Source organism: Lampetra planeri, chromosome 10 (genome assembly GCF_965212315.1).
Source record: "Lampetra planeri chromosome 10, kcLamPlan1.2.h2, whole genome shotgun sequence".
NCBI classification, from domain to species: Eukaryota; Metazoa; Chordata; class Hyperoartia; order Petromyzontiformes; family Petromyzontidae; genus Lampetra; species Lampetra planeri.
Genome location: NC_136116.1, coordinates 15,242,614 through 15,261,099, shown reverse-complemented (window position 1 = coordinate 15,261,099; position 18,486 = coordinate 15,242,614). Strand labels below are relative to the sequence as shown.

General features: G+C 54.9%; 2 protein-coding genes across 2 annotated transcripts; both read right to left on the bottom strand.

The window, feature by feature from the left end:
- Positions 1-844: 844 nt before the first annotated feature.
- On the bottom strand, positions 845-6,665 carry LOC144721080 (uncharacterized). The gene is made up of 4 exons (XM_078598425.1): positions 6,466-6,665; positions 3,493-3,631; positions 2,493-2,635; positions 845-1,775 (listed from the first exon to the last, which is right to left on the bottom strand). Exons 1-4 carry the CDS (start codon positions 6,663-6,665, stop codon positions 944-946), a joined length of 1,314 nt encoding a protein of 437 aa, XP_078454551.1. The 3' UTR covers positions 845-943.
- A 2,148-nt stretch (positions 6,666-8,813) lies between these two features.
- Positions 8,814-16,598, bottom strand: LOC144721079 (keratin, type 1 cytoskeletal 11-like). The gene is made up of 9 exons (XM_078598424.1): positions 16,377-16,598; positions 14,037-14,162; positions 12,475-12,557; positions 12,057-12,213; positions 11,174-11,338; positions 10,764-10,889; positions 10,061-10,281; positions 9,190-9,320; positions 8,814-8,977 (listed from the first exon to the last, which is right to left on the bottom strand). The coding sequence occupies exons 1-9, from the start codon at positions 16,596-16,598 to the stop codon at positions 8,886-8,888; spliced, it is 1,323 nt and encodes a 440-aa protein (XP_078454550.1). The 3' UTR covers positions 8,814-8,885.
- Positions 16,599-18,486: the final 1,888 nt, after the last annotated feature.

The window sequence follows — 18,486 nt, the reverse complement described above, 5'->3', positions numbered from 1 at the left end:
AAGTCCACAAAGTAACAACTTGGTCCGCCAAAATGTTTCAACCGGCCAGCCAGGAGAATCGAAGGTGTTTTAAGATTCGGGACCGTTTCCTTGAGGCACCGCACAGCGTTGGAGGACCCTATTCTTCATCACGACTCGACTCGGCTCAGGCTCGGCTCTGGCTCAAGCGAGCCGGCTCAAAGCCAAACGCTTAAACTTGAGCCGGCTCTGAGAAATGATCCAAGCTGTGCTCAGGATCTCCACGAGTTGAGTCTGAGCCGAGCCACGGGCTCAGCGACTCCCTCCGCTAACAGAGGAAAGCCCACGGCACAAGATCTCTAAAATAGCAACGGGGAGCAGCGACACCACCGCTTATGGAAGCCGGAATAGAGTCCTGGATGGGAATGAGAAGGCAGTGAGTGGTGAGCGGTGTCTGGGTCTGGTGCACGAGGCGCCTCGTGTCAGGCACGTGCTGAAGGCGCCTTCCGGCACCAACACGGGACATTGCGTCGCCTGATGGCTCTGGATGAGTAATCACCCAGGAGTCCCCAGTGTGCAGAAACAGAACGTTACGTTTTGAATTTGTGTGTTCTCCCCGTGGTCGCGTTGATTTTTCTCCGGGACCTCCTGGTTTCCCCTTCCATATTTAGAATCAACATCACGCGTTTAGAGTTTTTGACTACTGCTATAATTTTCCACGTGATGTAAGCCACTAGCTGTCACTTGTGGCCAGGTCGCTTCTGAACAATTGCTGTAGAGATCAGTGGTAGAATTACAATAGTTCAGTTAGTGTGGAGCACACATTCTATTAGCATATCTTAGCCAGTAGGCCTACAAACAACAGCCCTACATTATTGAACTCTTCTTTATTAGTGGTCGATTTGTGTGTGCGGTTAAAGCGTTGGTAATCGAACGCTCACAACAACGGCTCGTTGCGGTGGGACCCCGCACGCAGCCGCGGTGCTCACCGGCTCCCTTCGCCAGAGCCAACGACGCACCACCCATCTTCACCGTCGCCTGTGATCCGGTAGTTGAGGCTGCGGTACACGAGAAGGTTGCCCTCCCGGTGAGCTCTCACCGCGTCGAAGAGGGCCCGCACGGCGGCGGAAGGGGCGGCCTCGGGCGTGCCGAGCAGGCGGGCCAGCTCGGCCATGTAGGCCCACTGGCGCTCGCCGAGCAGGTGGCGGTCGCGCTCGGGAACGCCCGCGGCGCGCCGCGCCTCGGACTCGCGCCGCGCCTCCGCGTCCATCTCGGGGCGCGGCGGCAGCAGCGCGGGGTCCCGCAGCGTCGCCAGCGCGTAGCGCGCCTGGCAGTCGAAGAAGGCGAAGGGGTTGACCAGCTTGCAGAGGCCCACGAAGGCGAGCGTCGGCGTGGCCGCGCGAATCATGTGCTTGTAGAGCGGCGACGCGCGGCGGTCGCCCACGCCGACGCGCGCCTCGGGCGCCAGGAATGGGAACGAGTACTCGTAGCCCGTGCAGAAGACGAACGCGTCGGCCGCGCGCTCCGAGCCGTCGACCAGCACGACGCCGCGCTCCGTGAAGCTCCGCACGGACGGCGCTTGGCGGACGTTGTCGGGCAGCCGGGAGCGCAGTGGGGCGCGCCGGTGGCAGAGCCACACCTCGCGGGCCACGGCCGAGACGTCCACGGCGATGTCCTGGCCCGAGTTGCCGGCGCCGAGCAGCGCCACCGCTTGGCCCGCGAAGCGCTCGCGGCTGCGGTAGTCGCGGCTGTGCAGCACCTGCCCCTTGAAGTCGGCCAGGCCGGGGATGTCTGGCAGATAGGGTTTGGAATAATGTCTGAAAAGCACAACGCGCACGCGCGCGCACAAATTTGCACGGTTGGTTAACTACGGTGCGAAAGAAGCTCCGCACGCACGGACGCGCACACACAAGCTCGTGACTCGCTGTCGGCGTGAGTTGAGCCCCAGTTCTGTGGCACGAAAGGACTGTGCGGGAGGGCTGATCGCTGGAGTGGGCTCGACGATGTTTGGTGATGATCTATTCGATGTTATCGTCTTTATAAACATTCACAAAGAGTATTGCCAACTCTTATGCTAGACATTGCTGTACCTCAAGTTGTATTCATTTAATATATCAATACATGGATATAAAACGTTACATGAATACCGTATATTGGCTACCCTACAGGAAATTCTGTGCAATTTTGGGAGGGACATTTTGGAAAAGTATCTTATTGCTAATTATTCAAGATTTGAAGGAGCCAAGGATTTCGAGAGGGTGGCAGAACCGATTGGTCACCTACCACCGAGGGAGCGTGAGAATCGGCAGGCGTTCCCTCTGCACAGGGCGTAATCTACCCCCCATCTCGACATGAGCCTCCACACCTTCATTTACTCGAAATGTGATCACAGCTGTCTGCTTGAAAGACATATGCACTACAGCCAAACTTATATCTGACTACTGTATATATATGAACTGTAAATAAATATGAACTGAGCTTGTGTCTCTGTGCTACGGGTGCTCTGAGCAGTGTGTGAACGTGGAGGCACGTGCCCGTTGCAGACGATGACGGAGTCGTAACGCCGAGTGACAACTTCGCCATCGGCCAGACTGCGCGCAGTGAGGTCCCAGGCCTCGTGGCGTGGAGCTCCCTCCGGTGCCGGCACGGGCTGCACCCGCTCCACGCGCCACTGCAGCTGCTCGCACGCCCAGGCGACAGCGCAGACGTTCACCCACCGGCGCATGCCACGGGACGATGCAGAGCACGCGGTGTGCGTGCAGAGGGGCTTCCGCCCTGCTAAATCGTCAGCATTAGGGCGGCACTCGCCTTCATTGATATCCATCAGCCAAGTGTGGGAATTCCACATTCCCATGGCGGGGGTGCCGGTATATCCGTAGGATGCCCACTGTTTACACTGAAAGCCAGACTCATTTCTGGATTAGGTAGATAATACCCAATCCGTGCACGAATTAACTGTTTGGTTGCCTACAAAGATATGCCAGGCGATGATCTGCAGCTGCTTTGCACGTAGAAATAGATTTTATTTTTTATCTTTAAAACACCACTTGGACTCTCATCCATTCATTGCATATTTTTAATATATTACCATAAACCAATTCCATATATAAAGGATGGCCACATTGTCCAGCGCTCAAGTTCTTGTTTATTTTAACAACGCAAATTCATAAGAATTGTGTCTCAGAAGAGGCGACGGGGAATGAAGTGGAGTGGTCACAGGCCGAGCGTTCGCCGCTTGTTGCAGAGGTTCTTGATTCGAGCCCAGCAGCCGCCCTGGCTAATACTGCAGGTGTATTAACGAAACATACCACGCGCCAAAAAACAAAGGTGTTCCGCCGAACATTTGGTTTAAAACCTTTCCCTATACCGATGTGACCGTGTGTGCTGCGTGGGATAATACCAACAACGATAGATAACTGACAAACTTTAAAAGTAACTACCAGTGGCACAATCATCACTGTGGGTTTGGAAGCATGTGTAGCTGTGTAGAGATGTAGAGTAAGATGGCTTGATACGACGCCTGGTGGGCCTTGCCTTGATGTGTGGCCGGATATGAAAGTGATCGATGTACTTGTCCAAGTATGCTCGAACATCGCTGTGATGCAGGAACGAGGGCAGGCTCTTGTCGAAAGGAAAGTCGGGAAAGGCCATCACTTCTTTGGGCAGGTTAGTCCTGTGGACAACAACAGACACAGATCCCCCGCAGAGCCTTAACAAACTGTTCGCGAGCACCTATGAGGCCCGGAACAGCGCACGAAGGGGTCGATGGCTAGCACCACGCCCGGCCGCCTTTGTCTCCCTTGTGGCGATGTTTACACAGTGCACCAGGCAATCATTGGGGGTTCAGTCCAACGGATATGTGTCAACGGCGTTGGCCGTGAGCAGGAATTGAACTCGGGTCACCGGTTTTGTAGCGCAGTGCACGAACCGCTGCACCACCGCTCCCCACTGAGGACACACACACACGTGCAGCAGCGTCATATTTGACATAAGCACGAGCATGAGAAAGCACTGTGCCTTATCACACGGAATAAATAGCATTTCACACATTTCATCCCTATGAGTGGCACAACCCAAAATGTTTGCATGCTACTAACGAATCACCAACCCTCTCCAGCGGTGCCTCTGCGAACGCACCTCCCGATGACGCGAACCAAGTAGGCGCCGCACAACCACAACGCGTGCGAGAACCACTCGAGTGTGGGAGAGCGGAGTGCCTCGGCCACTGGTGCGTCCCACCCCCCGCGACTCACCCCCTCGCGCCCCGACCCGCGTGGTCACCGTCGCATGCGGCTGCCGTGGCGGGGCCCGGCAGCCGCATGCGACGCCCTCTGGCGGCGGCGGCGGCGATCGACGACCAGACGTCAGCGCCTCCGACTCGCGCGACAAGCTCCACAGACGGCACTTTCTTACGGTCGTCTTGTTTATTTATTCGTGAATGCAGGAAAATGCGAAGTGGGTTTTCCCCCCCCGAGACAGCGCCGCGTCCTGTGTCTGGCCGTGTCCCCACTTAAGAGCGGTTTGCCCGTGGAGATAAACAAAACAACCCCGGAGAAAAGTTATTAAAGATAAAATAAAATTGGCCAACAGAGGGCCAGGCTGCTACATACATGGCCACTGTTCCCGGGTTTAACGACCCCTGGACCAACACCAGCCTCTTGTTGTCTCAGCCTGAACGCCTGGCACGATCTCAATTGTTACATTAAAATTAGTACAGACTTCCAAAGAAACAAGGGCTGCATATTGTTTCAACTTAATTGCTCATTATTTACGGCTTTAAATGAGTTGCTTTTGTCACGAACATGAATAGTTGTCAAGATGGCTCAATTCCACGTGGCTGGTCAATGTCTCTCAGCCTCCACGGAGCTCTTCCTTGACGGCTGCTGCCCAAACACTCCAATTGTTGCCATTGTAATTGGGTGCCGTTCGACTTTGTCTTCCAGTCTCGTGTCGCTGGGAACCGCACGACCCCGGTCGTGCGATCCGCAGCAGCGTCGAACATCGCAATGAGCGCCCGTGTCATCGTTCGTATAATTACAGAGATCCCGTGCATGTATCTGATACAAACCAGTAGTTTCCTGTTTGCTTACATCACTTAACTGTAAACACGCATTAAGCCTTCACAGCTGGGATGTATTTAGTTCGAGCTGGGCTATCCGATTAATCGATCGATTGAAGTACCGATTATGCAGTAGTTAAATGAAACAACTCTTCTGCCCCACCCTCCCCACCCAGCCCCACCCCTCCCACCCCCCACCCAGCCCCATCCTCCCCACCCAGCCCCTCCCCACCCCTCCCACCCCCCACCCAGCCCCATCCTCCCCACCCAGCCCCTCCCCACCCCTCCCACCCCCCACCCAGCCCCATCCTCCCCACCCAGCCCCTCCCCACCCCTCCCACCCCCACCCAGCCCCATCCTCCCCACCCAGCCCCTCCCCACCCTCCCCACCCAGCCCCTCCCCACCCTCCCCACCCTCCCCACCCAGCCCCTCCCCAACTTCCCCTCCCCTCCCCACCCTCCCCACCCAGCCCCCCCACACCCTCCCCTCCCCACCCAGCCCCTCCCTCCCCACCCTGCCCCTCCCTTCACGACGGACGGACAGACACAATAATCCCCTGTGGGCTGCTGTAACCAGGAGGTTCCTACCAGTATAAACAAAACTGTTACGTAACAAAATAAATGTTATCTTACAATTTGTACATTAATAGGCAACAGAAGTCATATAATTAGTAACAACCCTGAAACTCAGTAACTTACGTATGCATTACTGAGTGAACTCTCACTCAAGAGATAACAAATCCAGTAGTTTGGAAAGGCGTTGCAGGTCACTGCGCCTGCTGTGTTGAAGCCCTGCGGCACCGTGTGGATTCCTCTTACTCCACACAACCATGCCAGGGTGGGATACGACAAAGCGTCGATTGTGGGAATTGACAGTGGCCGTCTCAATCGCATCCGCTGCACAAACCATGGCAGAAGTTGCGGCTATCTGATGTTGCGTGCGACCGTGGTCATCCAGAACAGACAGCGCGGCATTTAACGAGGACGCGGTGCCCCGATCCACAGACACGAAGGAGACGTCCCGGCGATGGTGCAACTCCGCTGGCTTGTCCACCTGAATGTGAGGCTGTGGTCATCGCTCTCCATCTACATCATCAGCCGCGCGAATTAAGAAGACGTAACGTGACATTTTCTCCATCACCCAGGGTTGCCACCTGTCCTTGTTGATTTTATTTAGCTGGAAAGTGACGTTTCGTTTCGAGGTACTGTGGCTGTCCTGCGGCGAACGTAGCGATAGGCACCACTCACAGGACAACTCGCGAGCCAAAGTGAGTTCCTGCAGCGCACTGGCGCAGTGAGTGAGGCGAGTCGCTCCTCTTCTGCTCACAGCGCCCGAGACGCGTCTCTGGTGGCGGGTCGATCGACGTGCGGCCGAGCCGACCGCGTCGACCTGCGAACGACTTTCAGTCGACCCCGCAGTGCGCGCACGAGGCGCGCCGCGGACTCACATGAGGTCGCGGTAGATGCTGGAGAGGTTCGCCCCCGCCCCGTGCTGCTTGTACACCCACGTGCCGCCCGCCGCCGAGTCGAGCTCCCACACGCACGGGGCGTGGAAGTCGTGCGGCCGGGCCAGGAGGTGCCGGGCCACGCAGAGCCCCGCGGCCCCGGCACCGACCACCGCCACGCGCAGCCTCCCCGGGTCGCCCATCCCCGCGCCGCCAAACCTCCCTCCCCCCCCCCTTGCAGCTACTTGTCGGCCCCGGTTCTTGCTTCTGGCTCTCGCTTCCGGCTCGCTCGCTCGCTCGTCCGCGTGGCTCACTCCCGCGGCGAGCCGGAATTTACAAGCGCGGCAGCGGCAGCAGCAGAATGAGCAGGCGAGTTGCTGCTGCTGCTGCTCAACACAACCCGAGCCGGGGCAAGTGCCCTGGACCTCACGGCGGTGGTGGCAGAGGCACTGATGACACGACACGTGATGCTGCTCCCCTTTCATGTCGGATTTTGTCCACCAGCTCTCCAAGAGCTCGCTTGCTTTGTTAGTCGCACAAAGTTAATAAACAATCCACGTGCGAAGGTCGTGGGACGGGAGCTTTGCCAATATTCGTTCCCACGCTCACTATGTGGCCGGAACATGGGGGACGGATTTTTTTTATATCATTTCTGGAACGGAGCTCCTTTCAAATAGGTCGCTGTGCCAAGTGCACGCAGTAGGGCAGGAGTCGGCAACCAGGGCAAGAAGAAGAGTCTTTATAATTTTTGTTCGAATTCGGTAAAAAACCTAAAAATTTCAAGAGCCGCAATGCCAAATGAATAAGGTCACCACGCGGTCCTTACAGAGCCGCAGATGTTGGCGACCCCTGCCGTAGCAGTCAGCAAGAGCACGAGTGCCGCTGCTACCGCGCAGGTGTTTGCGGCTGACAGCTCTCCCGCGTCCCCTAGCTTTACCGCGTGCTGTTCGTGCGTGCCGTCCGACGGTTCGCTCCACGTACCTTGAGCTTCTTCAGAAATCCAAGCTTGTGAAGCTTTCTTCTGAAGAAGCTGCCACTACTTGGAACAAAAGCATCGGACATCACGCGAACATCACATCCGTGGGAGAGCTATATGCCCCGTAACTATCGCAGAATCGAACCATGCAGATACATCCACGTGACCCAGCATGACTGGGACAAAGCCAAATGTGATGGGTAAGGCCCTAATGACTCACGCAACACTTTGCAACACCATCAGTGATTATTATGATTGTGTACAACTGTTGCTTTACATGCTGGCAACACTCGGACGAATCTTCCAGAGAAAGCAACGCTTTATTTTACATGAGCCAGAGGCCTGAGATGATTCAACAATGTTTTACGTCACAAAATACATTGTTCGCCTCCTTGAATGCTTAATTAACTGTTCCCTTTAATGCTGGATGGAATCCACGTGTATAAAGTACACGACTTGATGAACCACACCAAGTACGAAAGCCACCATTGATAAACACATTTGTTGTCAATTATGAGATCACGAGAGACAGCTCAGATGAGCGATGTAAAGTTGAGCAAAATTTTAAAAGTGACCAGAAGCGCGGAGAGACGGAACGAGGAACGCGTGGACGAGAGAATGAACGCGTGGACGAGGCAACGTCAACTCGAGAGAGAACAGCGATGGTTGAGCGGAGTGTGACTCGGACACATCGCTCGAAGAGACGATGACGGCTGAGATGAAGGATGGAGTCTGTCGAGTGTTTGGGCAGCCTAGAGAGAGAATGTGCCCAGGAGGACGACCACTGAGAGAAGGATGGAGCAAGCAAGTTGAGCTCGCGTGCAGGAGCGAGGTGGACCGTGAGGGATGATGCGGGGCGGGTTACGAGGATGGCGCTGGGGTTGTTGACGCGAGCCTCGTCGCGTGTGTCCATAACATCGCCTGCTTGTTCGAGCTCTCGCCAAGCGCTCGCAAACACGCGGCAATGCATTGCGGGATCAGTCACGTGTATAAGGGCATGCGTACAGGCAGCGTGTACCTTGTGTGTGGATGCAAGTCTATTGTCGAGACCATAATACAGGTTTTTTTGGGGTTACATCGCGTCAATATAAATGTGTCGTTAAACCCGCCACCACCCGACACAGCCAACACAAATCTGGCTGCCGCCTGATGATGCCGGTTGTAATTACTGGCGAAACGTAATTATATTGTAAATGTTGTGGCTTGGCTCTCCAACCCACCGGTTAATGCTGTACTAGTGACGAATTGGCCACGTTCTTTTGACCTGACAGCCCTTACTAGTTGGCTGTGTCGGGTGGTGGCGGGTTTAACGACACATTTATATATTTACGCGATCTAACCCCCCCACCCCAAACAACAACCTCATGGATGACGTTGGTCGCCAAAGCCTCGCTACGACTACCGCTCGTGGTGTGCGCGGGGTGTGAGCGGCACGACGCCTCGTGGCTCAGTGCTCGCAGCGCTCCTCGCTCTCCTCCGTCACCCGCCCGTCCGTCACGTGCTGGGTGACGACGATCACCGCGCTTCTCTTTTTCTCCCCTGCACAAGGGCACGGGGCAGCAACGCGCAGATTAAAAACAACAACGGACGTAGCCAACCGCGCTAATCGGAGGCGCGTGGGAAAGGAAAACCAACTAAATAAGCTAAACACCACACACACACAACACGCACACCACACACACACACAACACGCACACCACACACACACAATACGCACACCACACAACACAAAGTGCAGCGAGCGAATCCACCTCTGCCGATGTCCTCGTCTCTACCCCGAGCAGGAGCAGCAGCGGCAGTCCCCACGCCGTCTCCATCATCCGTGCCGGAAGACGCAGCAGCAGCAGCGGCTGCAGCAGCAGCAGTGGAGGTGTCGTCAAGCCTGCGGGTGTAGGGGCCCGTGGAGTTCGAGTCCACGCACGCGGTCACTTTCGCGACGTTCACTCCCCTCCGGTTCACGTCGTCCCGCACACACATTGGGTTCAATATCGCAGTCGCTGCACGTCCATCACGAAATCATTGCAGCGAACGGCTGCCGCATTTTATGGGCATTTGGAGGCTTCTCTATTGGGGTGAGGGATGCTGCAGTGCGAGCCAGAGAGAGATTCGAATTCGCGTTGGGTTCACATTTATCTTAGGAGAATATGATGACATTGAAGTCAAGTCCAAGTGATGAACATTGAGGTGGTGATCATCTCCTGTTTATCGACCCGAAGCCACTTATGGACAAATCGACATTTATATGGCGGGGGCAAGTCAATCTGTTAGCTAATCAATCCTCACACAATGCAAATGTGTTCCGAAATGCACGCACAGTCAAGTAACGTTTTCATCATGTAACTTCAGTTCACTGTTAGTCTGCGCTCCGTCGACGGAGGAGGGACAGCACCACGACGCGAACTCTGAACAAGCCCTCTCGCGTCTCGCCGACCTGGACACTGGCAACGAGCTCCTGAAGGCGATCGCCAGGAGCGCACGTGGGTGAGGCGGAGACTCGTTCAGGATGTCAGTCGACGGTGACGTTAGTCGCGTCGCCCAATTACTGGAGACGTCTGTGGAAAAAAGAGCTTCGCAGCTCATCGGATTTCTCCAGGGTGAATAGAGATTCTGATTTACACGCACCGACTGTGTCCGCTCTCCAGCAAGGCCCTGTAGGTGGAGATCTCTTGCTCCAGCTTCATCTTCTCGTTCAGCAGCAGCGAGTATTCGTGCATCTGCCGGTGGATGTCCGCTCGCTGCTTCGCGAGCTCAGACTCGAGGGCGCTGATGGCGCCGCTGTAGCCCGAGAGGCTATCGGCGTTCAACGCCTCGGCGCTTCTCAGCTGCTCATCTAGACACCGGATCTGGGAGAGACCGACACCCGGGAGGCATCAGAGAGTGCGGTCCCGCGAGTGGCATCACATTTACTGCCCTTGCGTCAATGATGACATCATAACGATTGGTAACCCAGGAGAGGCTCGCTACATCTCAAGGCTCTTGTTTTAGGAGGGTCCTGCCAAGCTTCAACAGTCGCGAGCGATAATTGCTACGGAGATTCCAATCGAGTTCTTTGCAAGAAGTGTTTCTAAATTTTGGCAAATTTGAACCCCTCCTCCGGCGCACCGCGGCCTCCTCTTGCGAGTAACGCCGCGGGGTCTTTAACGTCCGCTGCGAAGCAGACTGCCGCGCGCTTTCACGGCTGATACGCCCGGCGGTATTAATCGGGGCGGCCGCTGGAATCGAACCGCGAACCTCCCTGCGTGTCCGACGCCGCTGCCCCACGGCGGCATCGGTGGCCGGGCGCGGCGCGTGAGCGAGCGAGCGCCGTGCGGGAAGTCCTCCTCACCAGGCCCCACAGCGTGTCCAGCTCCTTCTGGAGACTCTGGCTGGAGTGGTTCATGTCCGAGATCTCGTCCTTGACGAGCTGCGAGGCCTGCTTCTTTTCAGAAACCGTCACGTTCACCGTGTCCATCTTTGACGAGGAATCGGCATGGCGGGAGAGACGTTACGGGGGAAGAGAACCGCGGCACGGGTAAGTACGAAGTGTCACAGAGTGCACGCACTGGCACGGCGAATGGGAGGGGATCGCATTGTGTCTATGTAGCCACGTTAGACGCGGCATTCACAGTCAAAAACAAGTTAACCCCTCGAGTTCAACTGCATCGTAATGAGCGGACGTCTATGACTGTCGTTACAACGGATTCTGGGCTGCGAGGTCTCGCTGGCTTGTGGCGGGACGACGACGACGACGACGACCTTCTGTTTGTAGGCGAACTCCGTCTCCTCGTGGGTCTTGACGATCATCGCCTCGTACTGCCGCCGCAGGCCGGCCAGGATCTCGCTCAGGTCCGACCCCTTGGCGCTGGCCACCTCCACGGACACAGAGGACGCTTCCAGACGGGCACCGAGGGTGGCCATGTCCTGCAGGGCACATCAAAGACAAAGACCCCCCGTGTAGCCTTAACAGGCTGTTGGGGCAAGTGCTGTTGGCGAGTAGCAACGACGAAGGCCGGCACTGTGGCACACGAGGGGGTCAGCGCCACGCACGGCCGCCTTTGTCTCCCTTTTGACGATGTTTGTACATCGCACCAGGTAATCATTTGAGGCCGAGTCGACCTAGGGGAGGCCCAGGGCCGGTTCAGACATTCGCTGTCACCGTTATTGGCTGTGAGCGGGAATCGAACCCGGCCGCTAACCCATCGCAGGCCGCGCCGCCAGCACCGTGGGCACGGTCGAGATGTGGATGTGGGGAGAGGGGGAGGCGGGATGGAGAGGAAGGTCGATGAGAGGATCGCGAATGGCATCGGCGAGGGAGGAGTGGGGATGGAAGTCGCCGGGAGAGAAGATTGGAGGGCACCGTTTGATGAACCGAAGGAGGGAATGGAAGGGGTGAGAATGAGAGTGAGGCCGAGGATCTGTGATGGTGGAAACGAAGAGGAGGGCAAAGAATGGAGGATGGAGAGTCACTCCAGACGTGAGAGTCACATTCCAGCGGAGTGGCGCTTTGTTCCGAACGCCAGCAATATCAGCACTGTCTTTCCCCACCTCCCATCCGGCACATCGCCCGGCTGTGAGCCACAAAGCACCGCACTCCGCACACACACAGGCACAGAGCACGAGCGGCAGCCCCCTCGTCCACCTGCTGGTGAGTCTTCCTGATGTAGTGCAGCTCCTCGGAGAGTGCCTCGATCTCCGCCTTGGCGCCCGCGCCCGCCGCGCCGTACTCCTCCAGCAGCGCGTGGAGCCTGGAGATGTCCTCCTCCACGCAGCTGCGAGCGCTGCGCTCCGTCTCGAGCCTGGGGAAGAGCGAGCGCCGTCGTGAGCACGCGGGAGGTCAATGAGAAATGAGTCGCGTGGAGGTTTTGCCTCCTTAGACTAGACCGCGTGTGTTAAGCTGACAACAGCGACGCAAATGTCGCGGAGATTGTTTTGGCTTTGTTCAATAAGCTCGATGAGCCGTGTCCTCACTCAAAGACATCACGATCATGGCCTTCCTTCCACTCGGCTCTTTCCGTAATATTTACTCAAATCATGCATCCAATGCTCCCAGTACCCACTTGTAGTGGAAGTCGTCAGCTGCCAGGCGCGCATTTTCTATCTTCACGCCGGCGCGCGCATTGTCCACGATGTGGCTCTTGATCTGAAAGAAATCAAACGCTGTGACGGGAGCAGCGCGCATCGTCGGGGCTCTTGTTAAGGGCGCCCTGGGATGTGAGCATGAACTCCGCTGATTGGATACCTGGGCTGAGACAAAATAATGTGAATATAGTACAAAACGGGACATCCCTTCCTGCCTTGCGTGTTGTCTAAGCATGTTGGCGTGAGTGATTTGAGAACGCCTGGAGAGAAACGTCTGCTAAAGCGGCATCGCTGAACCAATATTCATTCGGCCTGTGAATAACATATTCACTTCGTATGGTACGAAAGAAGTTAAACATACATTAAGGTTACTCGTACAGTTATTCTCTCTCAATGGAAAATGAAATTCCTACATAAACAAATCCCCCATTATCTGTACCTTAGTACGTGAATACTACAGGTTTGTGTTGTTTTACAAATGCGAGGAACACAACTTGTACCTGAAAGCGTTCTTTGTTGCATAAAACGAGCGGCTACATTGTATGTAGACAGTTCACCCTGGGCTGAATATTAAACAATTTTTATACAGCACCCTACAGATCGTGTTGGCACATGTGGTTAAAATTCCGACTCTCATTACACCCAGCAATGCCATGCACATTGTTGGGTGCACATTGCTGCGTCACGGCAGAGGGGCTCTTTGAGAAGTATGTGGAGCGGATGCGGGCGTCTCTGTCACTGAGACCGACTTAGCCTCGCGCGTTCGTGTCTGCAGCAAAGTGAGACGTGAAGATGAATGTATCTGCGAAGGTCGCCCTCTCATTGGCGTTTGTTGACATCAGCTCGTCGTGGCGTCCGTCGTTCAAGATTATGGTTGGCTGCCAAGCGAAGTCCAATGTCCAGGCCAGGCCACTGAGTAGGTTCGTCCCCGTTGCAGGGCGGATTGTGCAAGACGCTCCGCGTGCTATGGAGCCAATTAACTTTGACCTCGCCAATCTGTGCGGTTGCGGGTTCACACCTCGTGTGCTTCACTCGGAACGGATAACCTCCAACTGCCATTGACAGGACGTTGCGGTAGTCGTGGTGGAACGAGGGCACGAAGTCTCTTTTCAACATCCCTCATCGCGCCGTCCAGCAGTGGACTTCGTCTCCTCCTGCTGAGCCCAACGGGCAGCAGCAGGAGCTGTCTACGCAGCCATGGATGAGTTAAGGGGCCATCCATTTAGTTCGTACTCATGGAGGGAGGGGTAACTCAAATGCGCACGCTTGTGTATGGGGGGTTTACTGACAATGTGCGTACGCACAGAAAACAGGGGGGGGTGGTGTGAAAAGTCCGCGTGCGTACAGGGAGGGGGGAGGGGTCAAGTTTTGACAGATTTTTGCGTACGTACTACATGGATGTCCCCTAAGTTGTAAATCGATATAGAAATTAATTCCAGGTATCGAAAATGTCTAAACCCTTTGTGTGTATGTATGTTGAACTTCTTTCGCACCGTACATAGCCAACGGTGCTCGCCGCGAAGCGGTGCTTGCATCTCACCTTGGCACAAAGCTCCTCGACCGCTGTGAACCTGCTGCCGCTGGCCTGGCTCTTGTCATGGCCACTCTTCAGCAGCTCCTTGATCTTCACCTCCAGCTCGTGGTTCACGCCCTCCAGGTAATGCACCTTGCACACGTTCACACAAGGTCGTTCAGAGTGCTGCTGCCTCCACACAATCGACTATTTTTTATATTGTTTGGGTCTTTCGGTAAAGTCACGTAGATAGGTTCAAAAAATAATAAAATAAACAAAAAACTACGACGTTTCGATCGCAACACAAACGATCGTCACCCCCTTCCCTCCCCCCCTTTTTCCTCCTCATGATGACCGCTTGTGTTGCGATCGAAACGTCGTAGTTTTATTTTATTATATTATTTGTTTGAACCTATATACGTGACTTTACCGAAAGACCCAAAGAATATGAATTCCTGACGTCACGAAAGCTTTAAGTGGAGATTTTAACTAATTTTTTATTTAATTTTACCAGGTAAGGCCCATTGAGCCATTTAGCTATTTTTCAAAAGCGACCTGCCTCTCAGAAATGATAGCTCAACGAAGTGGCTTATCTTGTGGAAATGTATAGCAGCCACATACTCTCAGCATACGGTGATTATAAGTGTGGAGGGAAAAACCAGAGAACCTGGAGCAAAATCCACGCGGCCACGGGAAGAGAAGATGCAATCTTAAAATATGCAGCAGGCGTCAGGGACGGGATTGAACCCACAACCTCCTGTATACCAGGTGAGGTAGGTAACATCTCCTAGCCACCGTGGCCTGGCCACACCAAGCGTTCTAAAGCAGGTGTCCAGATGACAGCGATTGAGTGCAGTGTTTGTATGTATGTATGTATGCTGAACTTCTTTCGCACCGTACGTAGCCAACAAACGACAGGCAACTCCATAGTTTATTTAATTCACGGCTAACATCCCTGGTGAGGGACATTTGAAGCAGGATTCTAAATGTACAATCATCACTGTCATCATTATCAGACAATTGCTCCCCAGCCCTGGATGGAGGCTTCTGCACGCCATCCCTCGTGATCCCGTCACGCCACAACCCGCCCGTCTCACTGCTGCACGTGAACCCCTCGCATTGCCACATCCCTGTGGTGGCCACTTCCTCTCGGGTGCCTTCGCTCCTTCGGCTGCCGTTTCATCCCCAGTCGTGGGTCACTGGACATCGCCCCTTTTGGCCAAGCGTAATGCCCAAGCCCATGTACCTCTCGAAACAGGCTGCATCGTGTCTTGTGATTTGTATCCCCTGAGTATGTGTGCCTGTATTTTAGTATTGGCTCGGTATCCCTCAACTCTGCTTTCGGCACTTCTCAGCTGTTATTTCGTATTGCTTGTGACTGTCCGCGTTTCTGATGTAACTCTGATCCATGGGTCATAGCTGGCATCAGGACACACACGGATTGAAAACCTTCTGATCCAGTCAACACTAAAATCTGGTATCGAACTTATTAACAGCCAAGGTGTTAATACAAATAGAGAAACCATTTACAAGCAAGGAAGTGTGAAGTTGAAATTGCATGAGACAAGAAAAATGTAAATCAGAAGACGGAGTTGGGCTGTTCACAATTGCATTGGACAAATTAAGTTATAAACGTGCAGGACAAAGCGAACTGATTACAGCATCCACTTAAGCTACATACAAACGAAAACATATATACCGAGGGCAATCAAAGAAGGCAGATTGATGTTAAAATGGTGAAATTAAATGGCAAATGTGAGCCAGATGGAGCTATTTTGTAATGCTGACCTTGCCAATGGAAACCTTATGAGCAAGTGCGCCTGAAAAGCGAGTCATCTTGTTCAGAACTATTTCTGTAATCAGCATTGAGTCCCACGCTGTAGCTGATAATGACTCCTTGTCGATAGCACTCCCGAGTCCAGGGCTGTGTTGGCTTGCTGATGACCAGTAATGAGGTAGAAATGCCTCAGCTTCTCCCCAAATGGCAAATCTATTGCCAGAAAGCTTTGTCGGCCCAAACATTCAACAATATTTGTCGTAGCCTAAAATTTCCTGTTTAAAAAAAAAAAGTAATATTTATTAAACTTTTACACTTTTTTTTCTAATTTCGTCAAACGTAGCGATTGGCAATGGCTTCACGTGAATGGGGACCTCAGCGGCTTCAAGGCCCCCAGGGTGGCTGCGCCGTTCGTAACATTTCCTAGCAGCGGTCACTCCAGGGGAGGCTCCAGGGCCGCGCGTCGCGGGACTTCGCTTGGGGGTCACTCGCAGGGACCCGGCCGCTCGGCCGCTCAAAGCGACAACGGCCGCGGCGAGCCGGAGCGGCCCACGGGCGGCCCCGCGCGCGCCCGGGGCCGTGCCGCTTACCTTGCCGATGTATTCCGCCAAGCGTTCGTTCAGACCCCGCATCTCCGCCTTCTCGTCCGCCGCGCCGTTCGCGCCCAAAGAGTCCGCGCCCGGGGCGGCGGCCGTGGCGCCCGCTCCGTCGCCGCGGCCGAGGGGGAGGCCTGGGCAGAAGGTCCGCGCCGCCGTCTCCCGCGGGCGGCCGCCGTACGCCAAGTCGAGGGAGGAGCGCCGAGCGTGCGCCATGTCCGCGCCTCGGGGATGGTCGCGGGCTGCTAGGAACGTGGCGCCCGCGCTGAGAGGACGGCTCCGGCTCGCGGCCGTCGAGCGGAGCCAGCGAATTCTGAACGGACGCGGCGAGGGGTGGGGGGCGCGCGTGGAGGTGCGCCCAGGTGTGTTGCCTGAGGGGGCATTACTGCGCTGATGGTGGTGGTGTTGGTGGTGGTGTTGGTGGTGGTGGTGGTGGAGTTGGTGGTGGTGGAGTTGCTGTTGGTGGTGGTGGAGTTGGCTTGGTTTGGAAGGCAGCCAGGGAAATGAGCGGGTACCAGGAGTCAGAGTGGAGGGGAGCCACAACACCGCTCTGAACATGAACACGCGTTTGGGATTTCTTCGCGTTGGGGTTTAACGGAGAGCGGAACAATAATTGCATAAACCAGGCAATGAAATGCTCAACAATCGGTGAAATATCCATGTGTAAAACCAACACTACTCATACAATGATCCCTGCCACGGTATGGCAGCATTTTGTGAGTGCATATGTAAGGTTTATACACTCAGGGATGTGTGCACACCTTGGTTTTACAATTAAAAACCCTAAATAAGTCATGGTGGACTCGCTTGAGCTCACAGCTGGACTGCACGGCCGCATCAGATCGCTGCGGAGAAGCTGCGGTCATTTCCCCGTCACCATCCACTCCTGCCCACCAGTGTGAACCGTGACATTCGACAGGTAAACATCACACAGCCACACAACTACTTGTGGACACATTGTGGTGATGCTTGCGTTGGCAAACCTAAAATATATACGGTACAAATATAGAATAGTCAACGTTTCGGGCAATGGCCCTTCTTCTTCATGGCACGTGACTGATGTGTAAATAAATGGCCCTTTTTCAATGCACGTGTATTGCAAGTAATAATAATTGGCCGTGCGTGAGACGGTGTACACGTGTTGTGAGATCACTCTTCAGACGCCGGTGGTGATGCTGGCGCAGTGACAAGTTTGGCACGTTTGAATCACGTGCCACTATCATTAGTTGGCTCTGTCGGGTAGAGGAGGGTTCACGACACACATTTTACACCACTACCTAACTCAAATTAAACCAATTATGAATCATAACACTGAAAGCCTACGTGTAAAATTCGCACATCTATCATTGTGCTCTGAAGAAGGGAAATTTCCCCAAACGTCACTTATTATACATTTGTTGCGTCTTGTTGAGTTGTTTGTGTTCCTTGTGAACAGCACCATACGTCTATCGCGCCGTTATTATGTGTTTTAAATGCAGTCCAGTGGACAAATCTGTGCGCACCAGACGGGAATCGGACCCCGTGAAGCTTCGTACGAAAGTTGATGACGACGCATCCACGAATGCACCGACGCACTTTGTATTGTGATTGCTCGGAGCGCAGTGGGATTCCAAGCGCGCGACTGTGACCCAGGCATGCGTGAGCCTGCCCCGTGCGTCGGAATAAAGCCGCGCTCTGCAAATTTCCTGGGCGGTCGCCGCTGCTTCTTGCAACCACCAGGCAACTCTTTGCCAGCCACTGGCACCCGCTGGAAATGCTCAGTGCTCTCTTCACATCCCAAACTCGCTTCCTCGCACCCCATAAGCGGTCCTCGATGTGCGCGTGAGAAGTCGGGCGGGTCGAGAGACGACGACTCGAGGAGGAACGCGCCCGGGACGACGTCCGCGGCGCACACGGAGGAGTGCCGAGGTCGGCTCGGGTGCAGGGTGCCAGGGCGATTGTCGCATCGCGGAGCCGTGATGAGAGATGGAGGCTGCCTGGGAAGGCCTTCATCCAGCAGCGGATTAATGAGGGCCGATGGCAACGATGACGAAGGGTAGCGGGGGAGACACGCGGCCCTTAGGCACAGCACGCGAGGTCACGTGTCGCTCGCCGCGACCGCAGG